The sequence below is a fragment of the Protopterus annectens genome, chromosome 11.part0 (assembly GCF_019279795.1).
Source record: "Protopterus annectens isolate FY-2018-M chromosome 11.part0, PAN1.0, whole genome shotgun sequence".
In the NCBI taxonomy this organism is placed as follows: domain Eukaryota; kingdom Metazoa; phylum Chordata; order Ceratodontiformes; family Protopteridae; genus Protopterus; species Protopterus annectens.
In genome coordinates, this window is record NC_056745.1 from 339,595,575 (window position 1) to 339,615,185 (window position 19,611).

The 19,611-nt window shown below is 40.2% G+C and overlaps 1 protein-coding gene across 3 annotated transcripts in view; it reads left to right on the plus strand.

Moving 5' to 3' along the window:
• The first annotated feature begins 6,640 nt into the window (after positions 1-6,640).
• NT5DC3 (5'-nucleotidase domain containing 3) overlaps positions 6,641-19,611 on the plus strand; it is a 968,426-nt gene continuing 955,455 nt past the window's right edge. The window contains exon 1 of one of the 3 annotated variants that reach the window (XM_044087848.1): positions 6,641-7,207. In XM_044087848.1, the coding sequence (XP_043943783.1) occupies positions 6,916-7,207 (292 nt within the window). In that variant the 5' untranslated portion in view covers positions 6,641-6,915. The remainder of the gene's footprint in view (positions 7,208-19,611) is intronic. The other 2 variants (XM_044087849.1, XM_044087847.1) reach the window with 2 other exon arrangements.

Below are 19,611 nucleotides of genomic sequence, written 5' to 3' on the forward strand. Positions count from 1 at the left end.
AACTTCTAAATATTGAGACCACAACAACAAAAGACCACATCATCGAAGGTTCAGAAGATCATAGTGTAGAATATTGAACTTGAAGTAAATGTTGATAGGGAAAGTGATTTAGTGGTGCACTGTTACTTTACGGCTTTGTAGTAAGCTCAATGGAAAGTATGGTGGAGTTGGTGTCGGATGGCTTTGTTGTCTTTGCAACAGTTTGAGTATGTGTAAGTTTAAAGTTTTAAGTTAATTTAGAAAGGAGTTGTACACTTAAGCTATTCCACTTTTAAAAGTAGTAAGGTTGTTGTTTAACGATCGCTAGACTGTTTTACTGTTCTTCAAAGTAGTGCGATCTTGGAGCTGGTATATTTTAACTTGCAGGGGGTGTGGGGGGTTCAGGGGGGTGTAGCCCCCATGCAAAAGTGACAGAGGATAGATTTGCTATGTTTAGATTGTATTGCTGTGTTCAGTGTTTTAGGATTCAGTGTTATACACATTCAATTATGTGGTCTTTCATTGTTGTGGTCTTGATGTTTGATGTTATGAAATAGATACACACACATTATATATATATATATATATATATATATATATATATATACACACACACACAAAACTTTTTATTTATATATATATATATATATATATATATATATACACACACACACACACACACACACACACACACACACACACACACAAACACAATTTTATATTATATAAAGTTATTTTAATGAATTAATCTGATTCAATTTCAGTATTATTTACTGAAGATATTTGTTGAAAATCTTAATGTTGACAATCTGTTTTGCTTCAATGTGGAACATGGAATTTTTAAAACTCAAAATGAAGTATGTTCATAATAATGATGGGCAGATGAGTGTTATACATAGTGCTCTACATAGATAATGGATGTGACTATTAATAATGAGTTGTAACACACACATTTTAAGCATACCTGTCAACCTCTTTGTGCAAAAAAAATCTGTATAAACCCTAAAATAACGGGGAACAGAGACCCCAAACCTGGGACAGATTTTAAATATTGCTCTTATGATTACAAAATTGCGAGAATGACAGGATTTATGTTATTATGCATTTTCTTAAGGATATAAAGTCTGAAACCCAAATGTGTATCATTAGTGACTTCATTCCTCAGTGATTTGCCAAAAGAATCACACATTTTATGAAGAACAGACCAAAAATATGAGGTAAAAATCTGAACAGTTGAGAGATATGAAATAATATATGCAAATGCATAGCTGTCAGCTGTACAGATTTTCGCAGAATGTCCAGATTTTTTGGTACATTTTTATAAAACTGTAGTTTTATAGCAAATCATTGAGGAATGAAGTGAGAAAATAATGGTAGTTATTCGATTTTCAGACTTAATATCCTTTAGAAAATTAATGCGAATGTAAAGCTTGTTATTCTATCAACTAAGAGCAATATTTAAAAAGTGTCCCTATTTTGGGACCTTTGCCCCCCCCCCATTTGTGGCTTTGTCCAGATTAATTGCTCTAAGAGGTTGAGAGTATGTGGCTGGTAAGAACAATCAGGTTTCATTCTTCTGAGCTGTTCATAGGTTCATACTAGGCTATCTGTCCTAGGGCATTTACAAGCCTAACCAGAGTGTGTTTGGCTTTCACCACCCATTTTAAAATGAATTTTGCTATGCCCTTTTTCAAGGTTAGTATACTGTGCATCTGTCTAACAGTGACATAGAAGTGATACCCAGAGTAAATCTACGATCTCCCATCCACTCATCAAGATTCCTCTTGAAGAGAGTCAATGAGGGACTCTGCCTAACCTGGACTGGGATTTTATTCCAGAGTGAAGGGAGCTTCTGGGTTATGAATCTGTCCCTCCAGCATGTCCTATTTATTTCAGTGCTGAGGTTCAAGTCTCTCAAGCGCGTAGCTCGATGGGATTTGGATTTTCTGAGGTACAGCATGTCTATTAATTCCGGGTTGGACATGGCTTTATACGTCAGGCACAGATCGCCTCGGAGCAGGCAGTATGCCACTGAGTAGAGCTGGAGTTTCTTTAACCGGGCAGCATATGGCATCTGTTTGAGCCCTTTGATCCTCTTGGTGCGATACTTTTGCGGTCTTTCCAGTTGCTGCAGGTGTCTGGTAAGGTACATCCCAAAAGGGGCATTGTACTCAATTATGGGCCTGATGAGGGATGAGTAAAGAGGCACGATGACCTCCCCTGATCTAGATGTGAATCCCTTCATGATTAGGTGGGCTATATAAAATGATTTTCTAACCACTTTGGTCACATGGTTGTCGAATGAGAGATTGCTATCAACGTGGGTCCCCAGGTCCCTAATTACTTCTTCCGTACTTAATGGATTACCATCTATGTGGTAATTTGTGGGCACTTTGTTTTTGCGAAGGGGATGACTATACACTTTTTGGAGTTTAGCTTGAGGCCATGGCTCTGGCACCAGTTGTCTGTTTCTATGAGGCCCTTTTGTAGGATGCTTGTGTCGGCTGGAGAGTCGATTATGGTGCCCAGTTTGCAGTCATCTGCAAACTTGGTCAGCCACAGTCCTTCCGTGTTGGCCTGTACCTCTGAGAAATATATACCGAACAAGAGAGGTCCCAGGACTGAGCCTTGTGGGACGCCACTTGTAACTGGTTTGGAGTCTGACATGGCTCCAGCAACTCTAACCATGTGGGTTCTGTCCTTGAGCCAGTTTGCAACCCATCTAGTGACGCAGGGGTTTATATTTAAGCTGGTGAGCTTATCTATAATGCCCGAGTGGGGTATTGTATCGAAGGCTTTTGAGAGGTCCAGGTAGGCTGTGTGGACCACCTTCCCCTCGTCAATGGCCTTGGTGACTGTTTCAAAGAAATCGACTAGGTTTAAGAGGCAGGATCTGCCCTTAACAAAGCCGAACTGGGTAGGATCCAGTGTCTGTAGGTCCCCAATATCTTTATTTATGAGGTCCATGATGATCCTTTCCATAGCTTTGCAGACCAAGCTAGTCAGGCGTATGGGGCGATAGTTTCCAGGATCCGTTGAGGCACCCCCTTTGTGGAGAGGGACCACTGTTGCTGTACGCCACTCTTTGGGTACATATCCTGTAGTAAGGCTGAGATTGAACAGTAGTTTTATGTTTGGGTTTAGTTCTTCTTGGAGTTCATGTAGGACGCAGCCCGGGACACAGTCTGGTCCCATTGATGCTGTGTTTTTTGCTTTGGAGAGTGCGGCTCTTACCTGAGCATCTGAGATGTCAGGGGGGCAGCACTCTGCTGGGACAGATATTTGCCCTTTTGGTGGGGAAGTGGAGGAGAAGTTTGCGCTGAACCTGTCAGCTAGGATGTTGGCAATGTCTGTGGGTTCGGTGTATTTTTTGTCATTTTGGACTAATTCTGAGCATATCTGGGAATTCCCACCCAGATTCCTAACATAACTAAAGAAAGCCTTGTGATTATCCTTAGTGTCCTGTGCAATTTTTCTCTCGAAGCTGGCTTTAGACGATTTTATGAGTGCCCATAGTTTTTTGCTAATACTGATCAAAGATGCCTTCCCTTTTTGAGATTTTGCTTTATCATGTAGTAGCTTCCTCCTTCTATTGTATAGTTTGTTTATGGCTGGGGTCCACCAGACAGGACGCATGCCTTTGGAGGACTGGGTCTTGGTTATGTTTGGGATTGCATGATCCATGCATTCCTGAAGGTGTTCATAGAATGCGTTTATAAAGAATTCTGCGGTCTGGGCCGTATTTTCCACAGGCCCGGGGGCTTTGAAGGATTCCACCTCGGTTTTGAGGAGTGTGAAATTTGCTTTAGAGAAGTTTTTCACTGTGGTTTTCTGGGCAGGGGCTGGGGTCGGGATATGAATATCTAGTGAGATTAGTTTATGGTCTGATCTTACCAGTGAGGGATACACCTCTGGTCTGGAGCATAGAGTCCCCATGTTGGTGATGATCAGGTCCAGTATGTTTTCCCCTCTTGTGGGAGTGGTAACAAGCTGTTCCATAGCATTTGAGTTTATAAACTCTAGGAACCTTTGGGCTAGGGTGTTGGAGCTAGAGTAATGCTCCCAGTCTAGGTTTGGGTAGTTGAAGTCGCCCAATATAATGGTGTTTGGAGAGACCTTCATATTTTCCAGTGTTCTCAGGAAGGCCGAGTGGGGTTCCTGAGTTTGGGAGGGTGGTCTGTAGCAGGCTATAAACTGGAAGGCAGTTTTACCCACTGTTAGTTGCACATGGATAGTCTCTGATGCTTCGTGCTGTGCCACCAACCTGGAGGTGTGGGTATCTTTGACAAATATTGATACTCCCCCTCCTTTTGTGGTTCGGTCCAAGTTTTGGGGCTGAAATACATGGTATGAGGTATAACCTGGTAGTGCTGGGGTGCTCTCGGGAGACTTGAACCAGGTTTCTGTTACTGCACAGATATCGATGTTCTCCATGCTAAGGAGAGTTTCGAGTGCGTGCATCTTGAGGTTTAGACTTCTGGCATTGAGTAGCATTACTCTTAGTTTCTTATCCCTTGTGATACCTATGGAGGTGGGTTTGTCTTTTGAGCCTTGCCTAAAAAAGGCACTATGGGGGTGGCAAGAGCCTTTGCCAATTTCCGAAAGCCCAGCGGTGACAAGTGCAAGCCGTCCCTAGTGAAGCATCGTGGCTTGTCGAGCATGTCATCCCAGGCTGACAGGCATTGGATCCCCTTTGAATGACACCAATACTTAAGCCAATTGTTGAAATTGATCATCTTGTCTTCATATTGTGGCATCATTCTTGGTGAGGGTAAGATGCTACTCAAGGTCAGGGTCATATCGGCCTGGGCTACATGCTCAGAGAGCTCCTCTATGTCTCTTTTCATGTAGTCCAGGGAGGTACGTCTCAGGTCATTCACACCAGCATGGACAATGACTGAGTCATATTTGTGCTTACCTTGGAGTGACATGAGTGCTTGTGTTATGTGGCGGATCCTAGTGCCCGACAGGCAGTTCACCGTGACCTTCTCCTTGTTCAGCCTGGTGAGCGGAACATCAGTGTGCCTGACGATAGAGTCACCTATTACAAGTGTATCAGGTGTGTTGTTTAGCCTTAAGGGATGTGACTGTTCGGCACACTGGCTTTGTGAGCTATGTGTTGTACGTGTTTTGTTTTGGGTAGCGGTTGCTTGGGTGTCTGTTTGGAGGTCTCTGTTGCTTAGGCAGATTTTTATTTAGAGCCACCGAGTACGTTTTTGTGTGTTTATGTGTTTGGTTTGCTGTCGTGGTAGGTCTATGTGAGACTGGAATTGTAGTGAGTGTGGTTTCCTTCTCCTCCTGACTGGTTACGCCAGTACTGAGTTGAGAGAGCTTAGCCTCCAGTTTGGCTATATGGTTGCATCTCTCACGTGTTGGAATTTGTTGGGAGGAGGAGAGGGTTGTCTGTGTACATGAGGCAGTTGTAACATTGCCTCAAGATTCCCAGATTCACCAGCTGGACCGGAGAGGAGATTGACAACTGACCTTTGGACATGATAGAATAGTATTGAAAATTCCTTTATAATTGAAAAAGGGCCAATGGGGAACAAGGTACTCAAGGGGGGTTTGTGAGGGTGTAGTGCGTTTAATTTTTTAGCGCTGACTTATATAATTGCTTTAGTGAGCAAGTGCCAGGCTTTGGAGCAGGAATAGGGTGTTTATTATGACAACTAGATCAGTTCTAAGGGAAAAAGTGAAGAGCAGACTTTGTGGAGCCGACAATGGTTTAAACCCAATTAAGCACCGTTGCCCGGCAAAATAGCGCAAAGCCGCGCTAAAGCGGCTTTTATGCAGGGGGACTTGAAAGAGCTAGAAATTGGCCCAAAACGGCCAATAGACTACCAGATTCTTGTGCTGGGAACACTCCTCCAGGGATAGACAGGCTGCTCTAAGCTCCCCACTGCCACTGGTGAACAAAGAAGCCTCCCTTTATCCAAGAAAGGAAATGGGCAACACAGGAACTTTCCAAAAGTCCAGAATACAGCAAAGCCTGTATTTGGACTACTCTAGGTCAGGAAAGACGGGAAACAAGGATATATATTTTTTCTTTTTTGCAACAAACAGCAGGAAAATGCAATAAATATGTAACACAGGCTAGCGCACTTGAGTGTGTGTAGCCTCAACAGGTAAACTCCGTTACGTTTTTAATTTATACCATGGTCTTTCAGATTAAATTCTCTGAATTACTGGTTACTTTACTATGGACAGCAGAGCTTGAATGTCAAGCGACCCTTCGTCCTGACTCACCCAATCAACGTGTTTTCACACAACGTGTACCACATCCCAAAGTAAGGGATGTGTGCAAGTGACTGCAGAAATCGCCAGACGATAGCAAATAACTAAGAAGCAACTGCGCTTAACTAAAACCCAAAAGGAATATTCAGTTTTCGGAGTTAACCGCGGCCCCATGATCAGGCAAGGTGCTTTCTAGATGTGCCACCTCAGGTCCGTTCATTACAGTTGTGGCCACACGACTGGGACATAAGACACTGCTTAACCCTTGTCGGGACAGTCCCCGTGTCTTATTGACAGACAGGACACTATAACGATTATCTGTCTTTAAGAGTGGGGTCGTCACTACACTGTCTCAGCATTCACACAAGCGAAAGCAGCAACAGATACCCATCCACTTTCTTTTCGTTGGTATTGCGTTTGAAAGGTCGGTCCTGACGGATAGTGCCTGGTGCTCGAGCGTGACGTCGCGTGGCTCCTTTAAGGAAGTGATCTCAGTTGTGTAGAGCACTTACGGCTGTAAATAGAGGCTGTCCCTGTGTGTGGAGCTGGGTACATGTGTTGCCTTCGTGTTAAGTAAATACAGTGTGTACTAGCTGTAGATGCTAAAGCCGCTGGTAGTACTAACCTGGACACTGCATGTATGAAGCAAAGGGTCGGCTGATCACCAGTGGCCCCTGTCTGTGAACACGTCAACTTATTGGTATGCCTTTTCTATTTATCGCTTCAGTGAAGCTGATGACAGCAGCAGCTGAGAAAGTGCTTCTCGCCGGCAAGGCTGTCCAAAGCTGCCGAAGTTGTAGGTCTCTCAGCCTGCTAGTCTATGGTGACCAGTACAGTAGGTGGAAGCTTGCAGCTCATCAGGGCCCTGGCAGGGCAAGACACACATGGCATCGTGTTGCTGTTCGCTGTAATAGTACTTCTTCAAATGAGTCTGGTAAAGACATGAAGAGCTATCTCAGAGCACAGTACAACGAGACCAAAAGAATGACAAATGGTGAGATAATTTCTGATTTTTGGTCTGGTGTATTTGATATTTCAATTCAATGGTAGGGTTATCTAGAGGGGTGATAGTTGTGGTTTTAATGTCACATCTTGTGAAGGAGTGAGCATAGTTCTATAATGGGAATGTGAGGAAATGATGCACGCATATAAGTTGTAACCTTTGGCTGTCAAGGTCACAGCTTTTTATGTATAAGATGTTTACAGCCCCCATTTAATGTTGTTAAATGGAACAGGGTTTTGCAAGATTGAAGTAGCTTAGGGCAGCATTTTATAATAACACAATTTGCGCCAGTAGAGCATAATGCATTTAAATCAACTGTGTGTGGAATTGTTATATATTTTTTCAATGTTTCTATTTATACGTTATATCATAAATATGTGTATTTCTGGTGATACAGTAAAGAGGGTAAAACATAGAACACGTAGTAGCTGTCCCTGAGGGTTAAACTAGTTAACCTTTCTGCCCCAGAATCAGGGTCAAAGACCCAAATCAGGAACTTTATAAATTAGAAACTTGACAAAGCATGTGTTTTCTGAGGTAAAAGTCTGTCTTTAATTGCAAATGTGTTGATTACAATCCATCACATTTTTCTTGAAGTATCACTGATTTTAGGTGGGTCATACCAAAAGTATGAGCCAAAATCAGGACATCCATGAAAATCAGGGATTGTTGAGAGGTATGATCATACTTATATCCAAGTCTCACTAACTTTATTTTGCAAGCACACCACTTTACTGCCCTGATGTCTTATATTTGATGGTGAAAACTGATATTTTTCTGGTTTGGCCTTAATGAGATATCTACAAGGATTGTTTTGTCTTGCTGCTGACTCTGTACATGTTTAAACCATGTCTAATCCTTGGAAACAGAAGTGTTAATTTGAAATTGTTACAGTATTAAAATGGTATTTATCAGCAGCCTGTATTGTCTAACTCACTGGAATTTGGAAGACATTTATTTTTTATATTCCAGCGATAGTCATAGTATGTTTATTAATTAATTCAGTAGTCAATGAGGCATCTTCTTAGCCTAAACGTAGGCCATAAGGCAAAAACAGCAGTAGTACATTACAAACTGCTGTATAGAAATAAGTAATAAATACAAATCAGAGTACGAATTGTAAAGAGGTTATTGCCATTAACACAGACTTCTAAGTGGATTCTTAATGTAGACTGTTTACCATTTGAATGAATTTAGCTCACTATTTGTAATTGTTTAGCAGTGAACAAAATGTATATGGAAGAAATATTTGCATGAATCCGAGCTACGTGTTAAGGCAGTGTAACGCATTGCTAGTGGCCAAGTACTTTAAATCAACAACTCTAGGGTTGTCAGAAGGGGAGACATTTGCTAGTATTCCTCTTAGCAGGTTTCTCTGGAATTGTATTCCTTGATGTCTAAAATTCAGTAGTCCATATCAAACCTGACCAATTGTTCAGAATTTCAGAGCACAGAAGTGATGGTTCACGGTTTGGAAGACTACTGGTGAAGTCTCTCCTTGGAATTCCTACAATATATCCTGTTTTTCATCATTGTTTGATTGCTTCTGTCCAACTTTTTCATTTCAGTTGGTGAATTTGAATTTTCATTTTATATCATCACAGTTAAATCTCTTGTTTGTATCACATATTGTAGGTTTCTTGGTATTTAAATACCCTGCATTTTAGGTATTTTTCTTGTGAGGCACTATAGATGAAGATTTTAAAAAGTCTTGGCTTTTTCCCTGTAGGAATACATTTTTTAGTAACTTGCAATGCATTGTTTTTGAACCCATATATATTATTTATTTGTTAATTTGGCGGTTGTGTTTATTTGAAAGCCTTTACTGCCATGGCCCAGCCTTAAAGGTAGACAAACAGTGTAAAGTATGGTCAGAAGAGTGTTTGGATAGTATAGAGTTTGGAAAGTAGTGAATGAGACATCATTTACTAGTGTTGCATTAGCTAAAATCATAAAATGTCAGAATCAAGCATAATGTTTCAAATTTGATTTAACTATAAGCATGCAAATAATAATAATCTGCCATGATGTGTCCAATATGGAGCAGATACATATGACAATTCATACAAAATTTGAACAGCCACATAGAATAAAATATTTAGTAAATATAGTTTATGTCAGCTGCTTGACACAGAGGTACAAAGTCTATGTATAACTCGGGTTTAAGTAACAGCCTGAGTACTGGATCAAATGGCTGGTGGGGGGAAATGAAGATATTTTGAGTTTTTGCTTGTCTGCATGAGGGGTGATAATTGTGCAGTTGGGAGCATACCTCTCAAACTTCCTAGAGCATGAAATCTGGACAAAGTCATAAATAGGGGGGGGGCCCAAAAAATAAGGACCCTTTTTAAATATGGCTCTTACAAAGTTAGAAGTTTGATAAAATAACATGTTTCACATAGCATGAATTTTCTGAAGGATATGAAGTTTGAAACTCAAATGTCTGTCATTATTTTTCTGACTTCAACCTTCAGTGTTTTGCCATTGGTTTTTCAGAAAACCACAACGGTATGAGAAACAGATGAAAAATGAGAAAAAAATTTGGACATTCTGCAGAAATCTTTATAGTTGAGAGGTATGGTTGGGAATGTAGAATGTACTGAATTCCTGTGTTGGGGTGGTATAATGTTTAAGGTGTCTACCTCACAGACACAAGGTACAGGGTTTGATTCTCACCTTTGAGGTAAATTGGCTAGACTTAAAATGTCCCACAAGGGTAGCTACCATAGTATTTACTTATAAACCTATGCTGCAGGATGTATTTGAGGCACGTGTCAGGCCAAGGTGATATTAGATCATAAGTAGGAACCACCCTCATAACGTTTCATGCACTCCCTCACAAGCAGGTTCTGTCAGTGCAATGAGATTGGCAAGGTTATGCTAATAATCTTCTAGCTGCCCAGTAACATAATGGTATAGCTGTTTATTTGTCTTCCTCTCAGTTGGTGATCCATATCTGCACTGAGCCTATGGGCATCTTCCATAGGGAAGACATTGTCAGTGATGTTGTGCAGGAGTATTCGGATAATGGTAAGCGTTTTCGTTCTAAACAGGACTTGATAAGACCTTTTCCTTTACTAGTCATCAAATATTTAAATAATTCACTTAATTACTTAATTAGCATCAATTAACTCACATCAATGCTTTAACTCTTTTTTTTGTAATACTACTTTAAAATTTTCTTTGTCATTCAACCCTGGGAACCTGTAAGCATCCAGTCTAACCTGCCAGAAGTATTCCTTCCAATCTAATTCATCTTCAGCCTTAAATTTACATTCATAATAGCTAACCTGGTCTATAACACTAAGCAAAAAATATTTTTTGTTATTATTTATGCTGTTAATATTGTTGTCAACCATAGATTCATAGGTATGTACTAGGCTAACGGCCCTGGAGCCTGTATAAACCTAGCCCAAGAAGATTCCCTGGCATCAAATGCTCTTGAAAAACATGTTTGTCCAAATCATTGGCCATATTCATTTTGTCAGTAGCATGCAAATGCTCATACACCATATAATTAAGCTCTGTAATAGTTCTTCCCACATAAAATACATTACATATTACACAAACTAATATAAACTACAAATTTGGATTTACGTGTATATGTTCTGTTAAACCTAATCATAAAATTCCTTCTTTCAACAAGTAATTCAGTGCCTTCCCTAATTAACTTACAACAACTGCAGGACTGACATTTGTACATACCCACCACATTACTCTCAGTTTTGTAACTGGGATTCCTAGAGAAAAGATATTTTAAATTTTTACCTTTCTTAGTAATAAACTTGGTAACTTCATCAGTGATCCTCCTAGTGTCAGGGAAATTCATAAGAAATGTCCAGTTGTTCATGATAAGCTTTCTAATACTTTTTCCATGTACAGAATTACTTATAAAATATGCCATTGCGTCTTATTTGTTCACCCCTTTGCCTCTCTTCTTTCAAAAAATCAACCTCACAAACATTAACAGGTTTATATTCAACTTCCCTTTTCCTATGTATTTCATTGTATAATTTACCATAAGCAGTTATTGGGAATGTAGCCCAGAAGACCATTGAGGAGCTGAGATCAATTTCCCAATTAGTGTAGACTAGTGTCTGGTTAAGTGACTTGCTCAGAGTCACATGATAAGCAAATGGAAGCTAAGGGAATCAAACACTGGAGTGCGGGAAGCAGCTTATTAGTAGCTCATAGCCTTAATTTTCTGTAGTGCCAGGCTTGACAGGTGGGAGTGATAGGGAGTAGCTAGTAAACCTAAAGTCAACAGCTGCTGAGATGGAAAAGAAATTGAAAAAAAGTAATAATAATACTTAGATATGATGATTAGAGTTTGTGGTGTGTTACAGAATTGAGACGGAATGTCTGCTGTGTGTCTAAATTTCTTATTGAATATCTATTTGCATGTCATGAATTTATTGGCATCTTTCACCCTAATAGAGGTAAATTGATGTTTCACTCAGTATGCAGTGGCATGAATGCTGTTAAGTCCTGTACTGACCTAAATTAGCCAGGCTTCCATTGTGGATACCTGGCTCCTGGACAAGGTAGATATGAGACACTGAGCAGTACATTCATTGTACTAAATGCACCACAGTGATCATCCTTTATTGTAAAAATTATACTCACTCTGCTGTCCTTCCATCTCAAGAGCTAGTGGACTGTCTAATTTGTAATGTTGTTGTAAAGTATATTGTATATTACATGTACAAATACATCTGAGATCCTTTAGTGGGACTGAAATAACTGAAGTATCTAGTAATTTAACTCTGGTTGTTAAGGCTGTGAGCTCCTAGCAAGCTTCATTTTATAATTCTAGGTTTGATTCCTTCTGTCTTCACTTATAAAATGTTCGACACTGAGCAAGTCACTTTATCAGGCAGTGTTTCTAGGTTGCACTGGAAAGACGCATTTGTGCCTGCCAGGTTTACCCAGTTAACATATAAGTAATTAGCTCGTCACTAGTTTGGAAATGTCAGATAACTTATATATTGTTGTGTATTATTTTGACAGAACATTAAGAAAAAGGAAAACGCTACATTTGCTAGTTTTATGCATATGGACAGTGCAGGTACATAGGGGAAGGACTTTATTTGCATGTTAGCCCATTTTCTTGTGACCATCTCAGTCCCGTGGTAGAATAGCATCATTGGAAATGTCAGCCTTCCACTCACCCACATCTGTTCCCTAACTTTGTTTCATTTGTATCTACAACAGAAATCCTGCCACTGAACCAACAGTGTATAATTGGGACTGATTTTTAAATGGAGTTTTATTTGTATATGAAATATAAAAGGATGTCAGCAGCTGTATTTTGGGACAGTTTTTTTTCCTGTCAGTGATAAGAATAAATTGTCTGCAGTGATGCATAGTTTAAATTTAGTTACTATGACATCTATCACCAGTGGTGGTCCAGAGGTAAGCCACAGGCCAGTGACATCATAATTTATGGTGAAGTTGGTACTAATTTTAACTGTGGTTAAAATAGACTGCATATAGGATAAAGAGTGAGTTGGTGCAGGTTATGACCTTTTATGCATATATCAGGTGTGAAGTATTAAAATGAAATGCGAAACCCAAGGTGTTTAGAAAATACAGAATATACTTGGTGAATTTGTAAAAATGTGTTTAATGCACACATCTATTTCTTTTTAAATGTATTAATGCACATGCTGGTACCAATTTCCTGTACACCACTACTAGACTTATTTATTTACATATATATATATATATATATATATATATGCACTCCCCACACCCCCCCCTACTTAAATATACCAACTCAGAGATCGCACCACATTGCGGAATTGGAAGTACATCTCGTTCTGCACTACTTATACGTACCATTGTTGGAGATCTGCTCTGTCGGCGATGTGGTCTTGGTGATCTGGTCGCCAGGTAAGTGTTCTTTCATGGAACTGATAGGTTCCCATATATATATCTATATATGTATATATATATATATATATATATATATATATATATATATATATATATATATATATATAGGAACCTATGTGTGTGTGTGTTTTGTTTACTAGGGTAATGCACTAGTCAGAAATGACCAATTTCAGGCTCAACCCTGGTGAAATAGAAATCCTTTCACAAACAAAAAAGGCAGAAATGTAATCAATGGCAGAGTAGATCAAATTAGTTGCATACAAACACTGTACATGTACCTTACATTATAGTTAAAAAGCAGATGTTTACATTAGTTTCTTAAGTGGACCATCCTTCAGCAATTCTGTGAGCGGAGAAGAGAAGTGTGTTAGTGTTTGTTGTGTGGGACGTAGGAGCAGTTGGCTTGAATGAATAGGTGCTTTTTTGAGTTGCATTCTGAATTTAGAGTAATTGATTTCCTTTAGGTCACTGTTTGCCTACATCTCAGACAGTTTGAGGCCCCCTCATTTGCCTTCTTTGTTGCTGCTGACAAAAGGTTTGAGTTTAAGCTCCTCATGCACCAGAAAGATGTTTATTAAATGCTGATACAGAATGTTAAGTTCTTTTTTCCATTATAGTTCTCTTTTGCACTTAGAAGTCTATGAGGTTGCAAAATCTGCTTTAGAAATACTTATTGCTGATGTATATGTCTTGAGTATGTCTTGCTTCAGAAACTTCGCCAGTGTGATTTAGTTTCATCTCAGTGTGTTTCCCAGCATCTGATGTTGTCCTCCCGGTCTGTGGCTCATTTCTGGACCACCACTGTCGACAGGCACCATATAATTATCTATTAGTTCCTCTGTATATGTTCTGTGTCCAGTCTGGTGTTTAACAGATCAGCAGTGGTTCTGCTGATTTATCTTTATGCAAATCCTTGTGTACACTGAAAGCCAAATGTACTTCTTTTTCTGCTTAACAGCGGCCTGTTCTTTATCCTGTGATCTTTTATCTGCACCTGTGCTTCAAGATGGTGAGTCTGGTAACCACAGAATGAGAATAGCTGTGTGGTTACTAATCTACTAATGTTTTTCTTTTTTGTACATCCGTTCACATCTAATACCAGTTGTGTTTTGTTTTGTAGTTAGATGGTACATCTTTAACTTGGCCTCTTATTTGTAGACTAAACTAATAACCACATACATTCTGACTTGTATATCTACTTTGTTTTCCATATTTCTACTACACTTTCAACCTACTTTTCAGATTTAACTGCTTGATTATTTGCTTTATTGTTTGTAGTGTATTTGTATGCCCCTTTCCAGGTTACAGCTAATTTATGGTCAGTCCACTCACACTGTGCTTAAATTTAAATTGTATAGTGAAAGGTAATGGACATGTACAAGGCTGAGGATGAATGCCACATGGCCCAGACCTTGGTCTTTGTTTACTCCAAGAATTAAGTGTGCTTACATTCTGTTACCATATGTATCTAATTCTTATTGCAGACCTATATTAATGTCTCACATTTCCCTTGCTAGAGTGTAGAAGTAATGAAAGAACGTATATTAGAAATAATTGATGCATGGATAGAAATAAATTCAGACAAATTCACCCGAACCCACTTTTGGAGCTGCAATAATTCACTAAAGGACTGCGTTAATTCTAATGCATGACTAAAAAACCTTGCATTTGGTTTTAACTCCATGCTTTACCACACCTCAAAAGCTCTGCATTACATTTACATATAATATACACGCTGCCATACCATGCTTTAGCTTTTCCTTCACCCCTTTCCCCTTTTCTCTACCCAATTTCTATTCTTCCATCAATTTTCTGTTGTGCTTCTCTAGAAATCCTTTCATTTAATGTATCTCATGATCCTCATCCCATAATTCTTTCTAATCAGACAAAATGCATGATTTCTGTTAAAGGCAGTATGTACCTGCAGCCATTTCCTGTGTGATGCAGTGCATGTATGATTTAGTAACATCTCTGCCTTCTTTAGCTGTTCTGGTTCTCTTTATGTAATAATGCCTTATAACATCCGAGATTACCTGTTTATTTGTTTGTGTACATTTGTTGATCAAGAATGTCCAAGTGGTAAGCCAGTTTTAATGTACTCCAGGAAAAGCTCCAGAGGAATTAAATTACATGAAGTCAGTATACATCAGGAACTGTTTTGATTCATTGTAAGACAACATCCAATGGGATTCACAGTAGTGTGTGAACTTACACACAATAGGTTTCAGTTTAGTACAATGTGGGCAGTAGAGTGAATTCAATTCAGCAATATGGGGGTGAGATCAGTACAGAAGTACCATGTGGCAGCACACAAGGGCAAAATTGCCCTGCCACATAAATATGACCACTAGTTGAAATAATTTTTGGTTTAGTATATTCAGATTGGACGATGCTCTTGATTTTTCAGAGTTAACTATAAACATGACTTGTACATCTATGAGGATTCACATAAAGGTAAGTGATACAGCTAGTATGTAAACATTAAAGGTCTACAATAGGTATCCAACAATTAGTAGCATGTAAGAACTGCAGATTAAATTTGCATCACTAAAACAATGTGTTGTAGGTAACCTGTGAATTATTACACAGATAATAAAGGCACCTAGAAATAATTTTCATTCAAAGACATAAGTCACTAAGTTATCCCAGAGTAATAGCTTCACTGCAGTTGTACATTTTTCAGAAGATATCTTTAAATGTTTTCCTTTTAGGGTTGTAGTATGGGATGACTTGTTCCGGAGTTTGCCAACATGCACTGGATAACAAATAATTCCGTATTTATTCCTTGTTTTTGGGACTTGTACTGAGTGTTCAGTAGAAGTTATGAGTACTTTGTTTATATTGTGCCACACTAAAGTATTAGCCAAGTCAGGACACTTGAATGTGTGTAGAAGGTTCTGAGCAAATATAAAGTTAAACTGTACCTGTTTGAAGTGACAAGTTCTACAGTGATGTTCTCTCACATATTTAGCTCCCCCTTTTGTAAGCATGATAAAACAGGTTCCTATCAGTTCATCGAAACTTCAGCAGTTCAACACCATATGTTTGAACTGTGAAGTTCGAAAACTGATTATCGCGAAGCCGCAGAACACCAAATTCTTTCCCAGGGAAAGAAGTTGGTGGGCCGTTTCTGTGGCTTTGCGATTTTCAGCACTGTGGTGGAAAGTCACGGTTCGGATTCAGGTAAGTGTGTGATTGTGTGGATGTTAGGGTTAGGGCACGGGTTAGGTGAGTTAGGGTTAGGGCGCGGGTGAGGTGGGTGTGCGATAGTGACAGACTTTAGGGGTAGGGTGGGATAGGTGAGTTAGGGATAGGGTGCGGGTCAGGTGAGTGTGCGATAGTGATGGACCTTGGGGTTAGGGTTTGGGTTAAGGTAAGTGGATAGATAGTAGTGTATGTACAGTTTAGTGAAGGTTTAGATGTAGGATTTTAAGTGTATGTGTGTGGATTGCTGTTTTTTTGATGTGCTTGTGTTGTGTATGTGTTTCTTGGAACAGAGATTTCTTTTCCCTGGGAAAAAAAATCGCTGTTCTAAGCCTTCGATGGTTTTGCACTTCGAGGATAGAAGCTCGAACATATGGTGTTCGAACTTCTGCCGTTTTGTCAAAGTGATATAGACCCGATAAAACTTGCATATTAGAGGATATTATTGTTTGTTTGTGTCTTTCGGCTTTTCCCGGTTAGGGGTCGCCACAGCAGAACTCCGGTCCGCTAATGATTTGCAATTGATTTTTACATACCATCTTGCCAGGCCTGACACACAACCTTCAATGAAGGTACGCCCATTCACGCATGTCTCCACGCAGAAGATGCTCTAGCTGAGAATCGAACCGGACAGCGTCTTACTGTGAGGCGACAATGCTACCGCAGCACCACCACCACGGATATTAGAGGATATTATTGTAGGTTAGTTAAAATATGTAGAGAAGGGTGCAAGTACATATTAGCAGTAGATAACTGAGCACCATGGGGAAAATGACTTAGCTTTTGACTGGTTTTGGACATTATATAGATAGATATGGCTTGTTTTCATCACTTCTGCTCTGTGTACTGTACTTCTAGCTTACTTTTAAGGCTTAACTTCTTGATCATTTTTATTCATAGGTTGATACTAGGCTATTTGCCCTAGGGCATTTATAAGCCTAGCCAGAGTATGTTTGGCTTACGCCACCCTTTTAGATTAGTTGACTGTGCCTCTGTATAGTAGGTCACAGAAGGTAGTCCTTTTAAGGTTTGTTTACTGTACCTGTGTCAAGCAGCGACACAGAAGAGATCCCAGGGGTAAACTTACGATCTCCCATCCATTCATCAAGATTTCTCTTGAAGAGGGTCAGTGAGGGGCTCTCCCTGACATGGATTGGGATTTTGTTCCAGAGTGAGGGGAGCCTCTGGGATATGAATCTGTCCCTCCAGCATGTCCTATTTATTTCAGTGCTGAGGTTCAGGTCCCTGGAGCATGTAGCTCTAAGGGATTTAGATTTCTTGAGGTGAAGCATGTCCATTAATTCTGGGTTGGACATGGCTTTGTACGTCAGACACAGATCGTCTCCGAGTAGGCGGTACACAACTGAGTAGAGCTGGAGTTTCTTTAGCCGAACTGCATAGGGCATCTGTTTGAGCCCCTTGATCCTCTTGGTGAGATACTTTTGGGGTCTTTCCAGTTGCTGAAGGTGTCGGGTAAGGTACATCCCAAATGGGGCATTGTACTCAAATATGGGCCTGATAAGTGATGAGTAGAGGGGCACAATGACCTCTCTTGATCTAGATGTGAACTCTTTCATGATAAGGTGGGCTATATAGAAGGTCTTTCTAACCACTTTGGCAACATGATTGTCAAAGGAGAGATTGCTATCTACTTGGGTCCCCAAGTCCCTAATTACTTCTTCCGTACTTAATGGATTACCACCTATGTGGTAATTTGTGGGCACTGTTTTTTCCAAAGGGGATGACTATGCACTTTTTGGCATTTAGCTTTAGGCCATGGCTGTGGTACCAGTTATCTGTGTCTGTGAGACCCTTTTGGAGGATGCTTGTGTCAGTTGGAGAGTCGATTATAGCACCCAGTTTGCAGTCATCTCCGAACTTGGTCAGCCATAGTCCACCCGTGTTAGCCTGTACCTCTGAGAAATATATACCGAACAAGAGAGGTCCCAGGACTGAGCCTTGTGGGACACCACTTGTAACTGGTTTACAGTCTGACATGGCACCTGCTATTCTGACCATGTGGGTTCTATCCCTGAGCCAGTTTGCAACCCATCTTGTGACATAGGGGTTGATATTTAAGCTGGTGAGCTTATTTATGATGCCCGAGTGGGGTATTGTGTCAAAGGCCTTTGCGAGGTCCAGGTAGGCTGTGTGGACTACCTTCCCTTCATCTATGGCTTTGGTAACTGTTTCAAAGAAGTCAACCAGGTTCAAGAGGCAAGATCTGCCCTTAACGAAGCCGAATTGGGTAGGATCCAGTGTCTGGAGGTTCCCAATGTCTTTGCTTATGATTTACATGATGATACGTTCCATAGCTTTGCAGACCAGGCTAGTCAGGCTTATAGGGCGATTAGTTTCCGGGGTCTGTTGTGGCACCACCTTTGTGGAGTGGGACCACTGTTGCTGTATGCCATTCCTTGGGAACATATCCTGTAGTAAGGCTGAGATTGAACAGTGACTTTATATGGGGGGTTTAGTTCTTCTTGGAGCTCGTGTAAGAAGTAGCCCGGGACACCGTCTGGTCCCATTGATGCTGTGTTTTTAGCTTTGGAGAGGGCAGCTCTCACCTGTGCATCTGTGATCTCAGGAAGGCTACACTCTGTTGGGATAGACATTTGCTGTTTTCAGGGGGAAGGGGGGGAGAAGTTTGCACTGAACCTTTCTGCCAGGATGTTGGCAATGTCTGTGGGTTCAGTGAATTTTTTGTCATTTTTCACTAACTCAGAGCATATCTGGGAGTTGCCTCCCAGGTTTGTGACATAACTAAAGAAGGCCTTGTGATTATCTTTAGTGTTTTGTGCAATTTTTCTTTCAAAGCTGGCCTTAGAAGATTTTATGAGGGATCGTAGTTTTTTGCTATTACTGATCAGTGACGCCTTCCCTTTTTGGGATTTTGCTCTGTCATGTAGTAGCTTTCTTCTTCTGTTGTATAGCTTATATATGGCCAGGGTCCACCAGACAGGTCCTGCCTTTGGAGGAGTGAGTCTTGGTTTTATTTGGGATAGCATGCTCCATGCATTCCTGTAGGTGTCCATAGAATGCTTTTGTAAAGGATTCTGCATTTTGGGCCGTATTGTCCACTGGCCCGGGGGCTTTGAAGGATTCCACCTCAGTTTTGAGAAGTGTGCATCAAAGAGTTATACTGAGGCTACTTCCTCAACTAATGACTTGCATAAAGAAGATAACAAAATAAGTCCTTCTTTAAATGAGATGAAGCATGGAGGTATTAGAATTATGTAAGACAATGATGAGACAATGACAAGGAGTTTACCTGTTGCTTCAGGAGAGTGTAG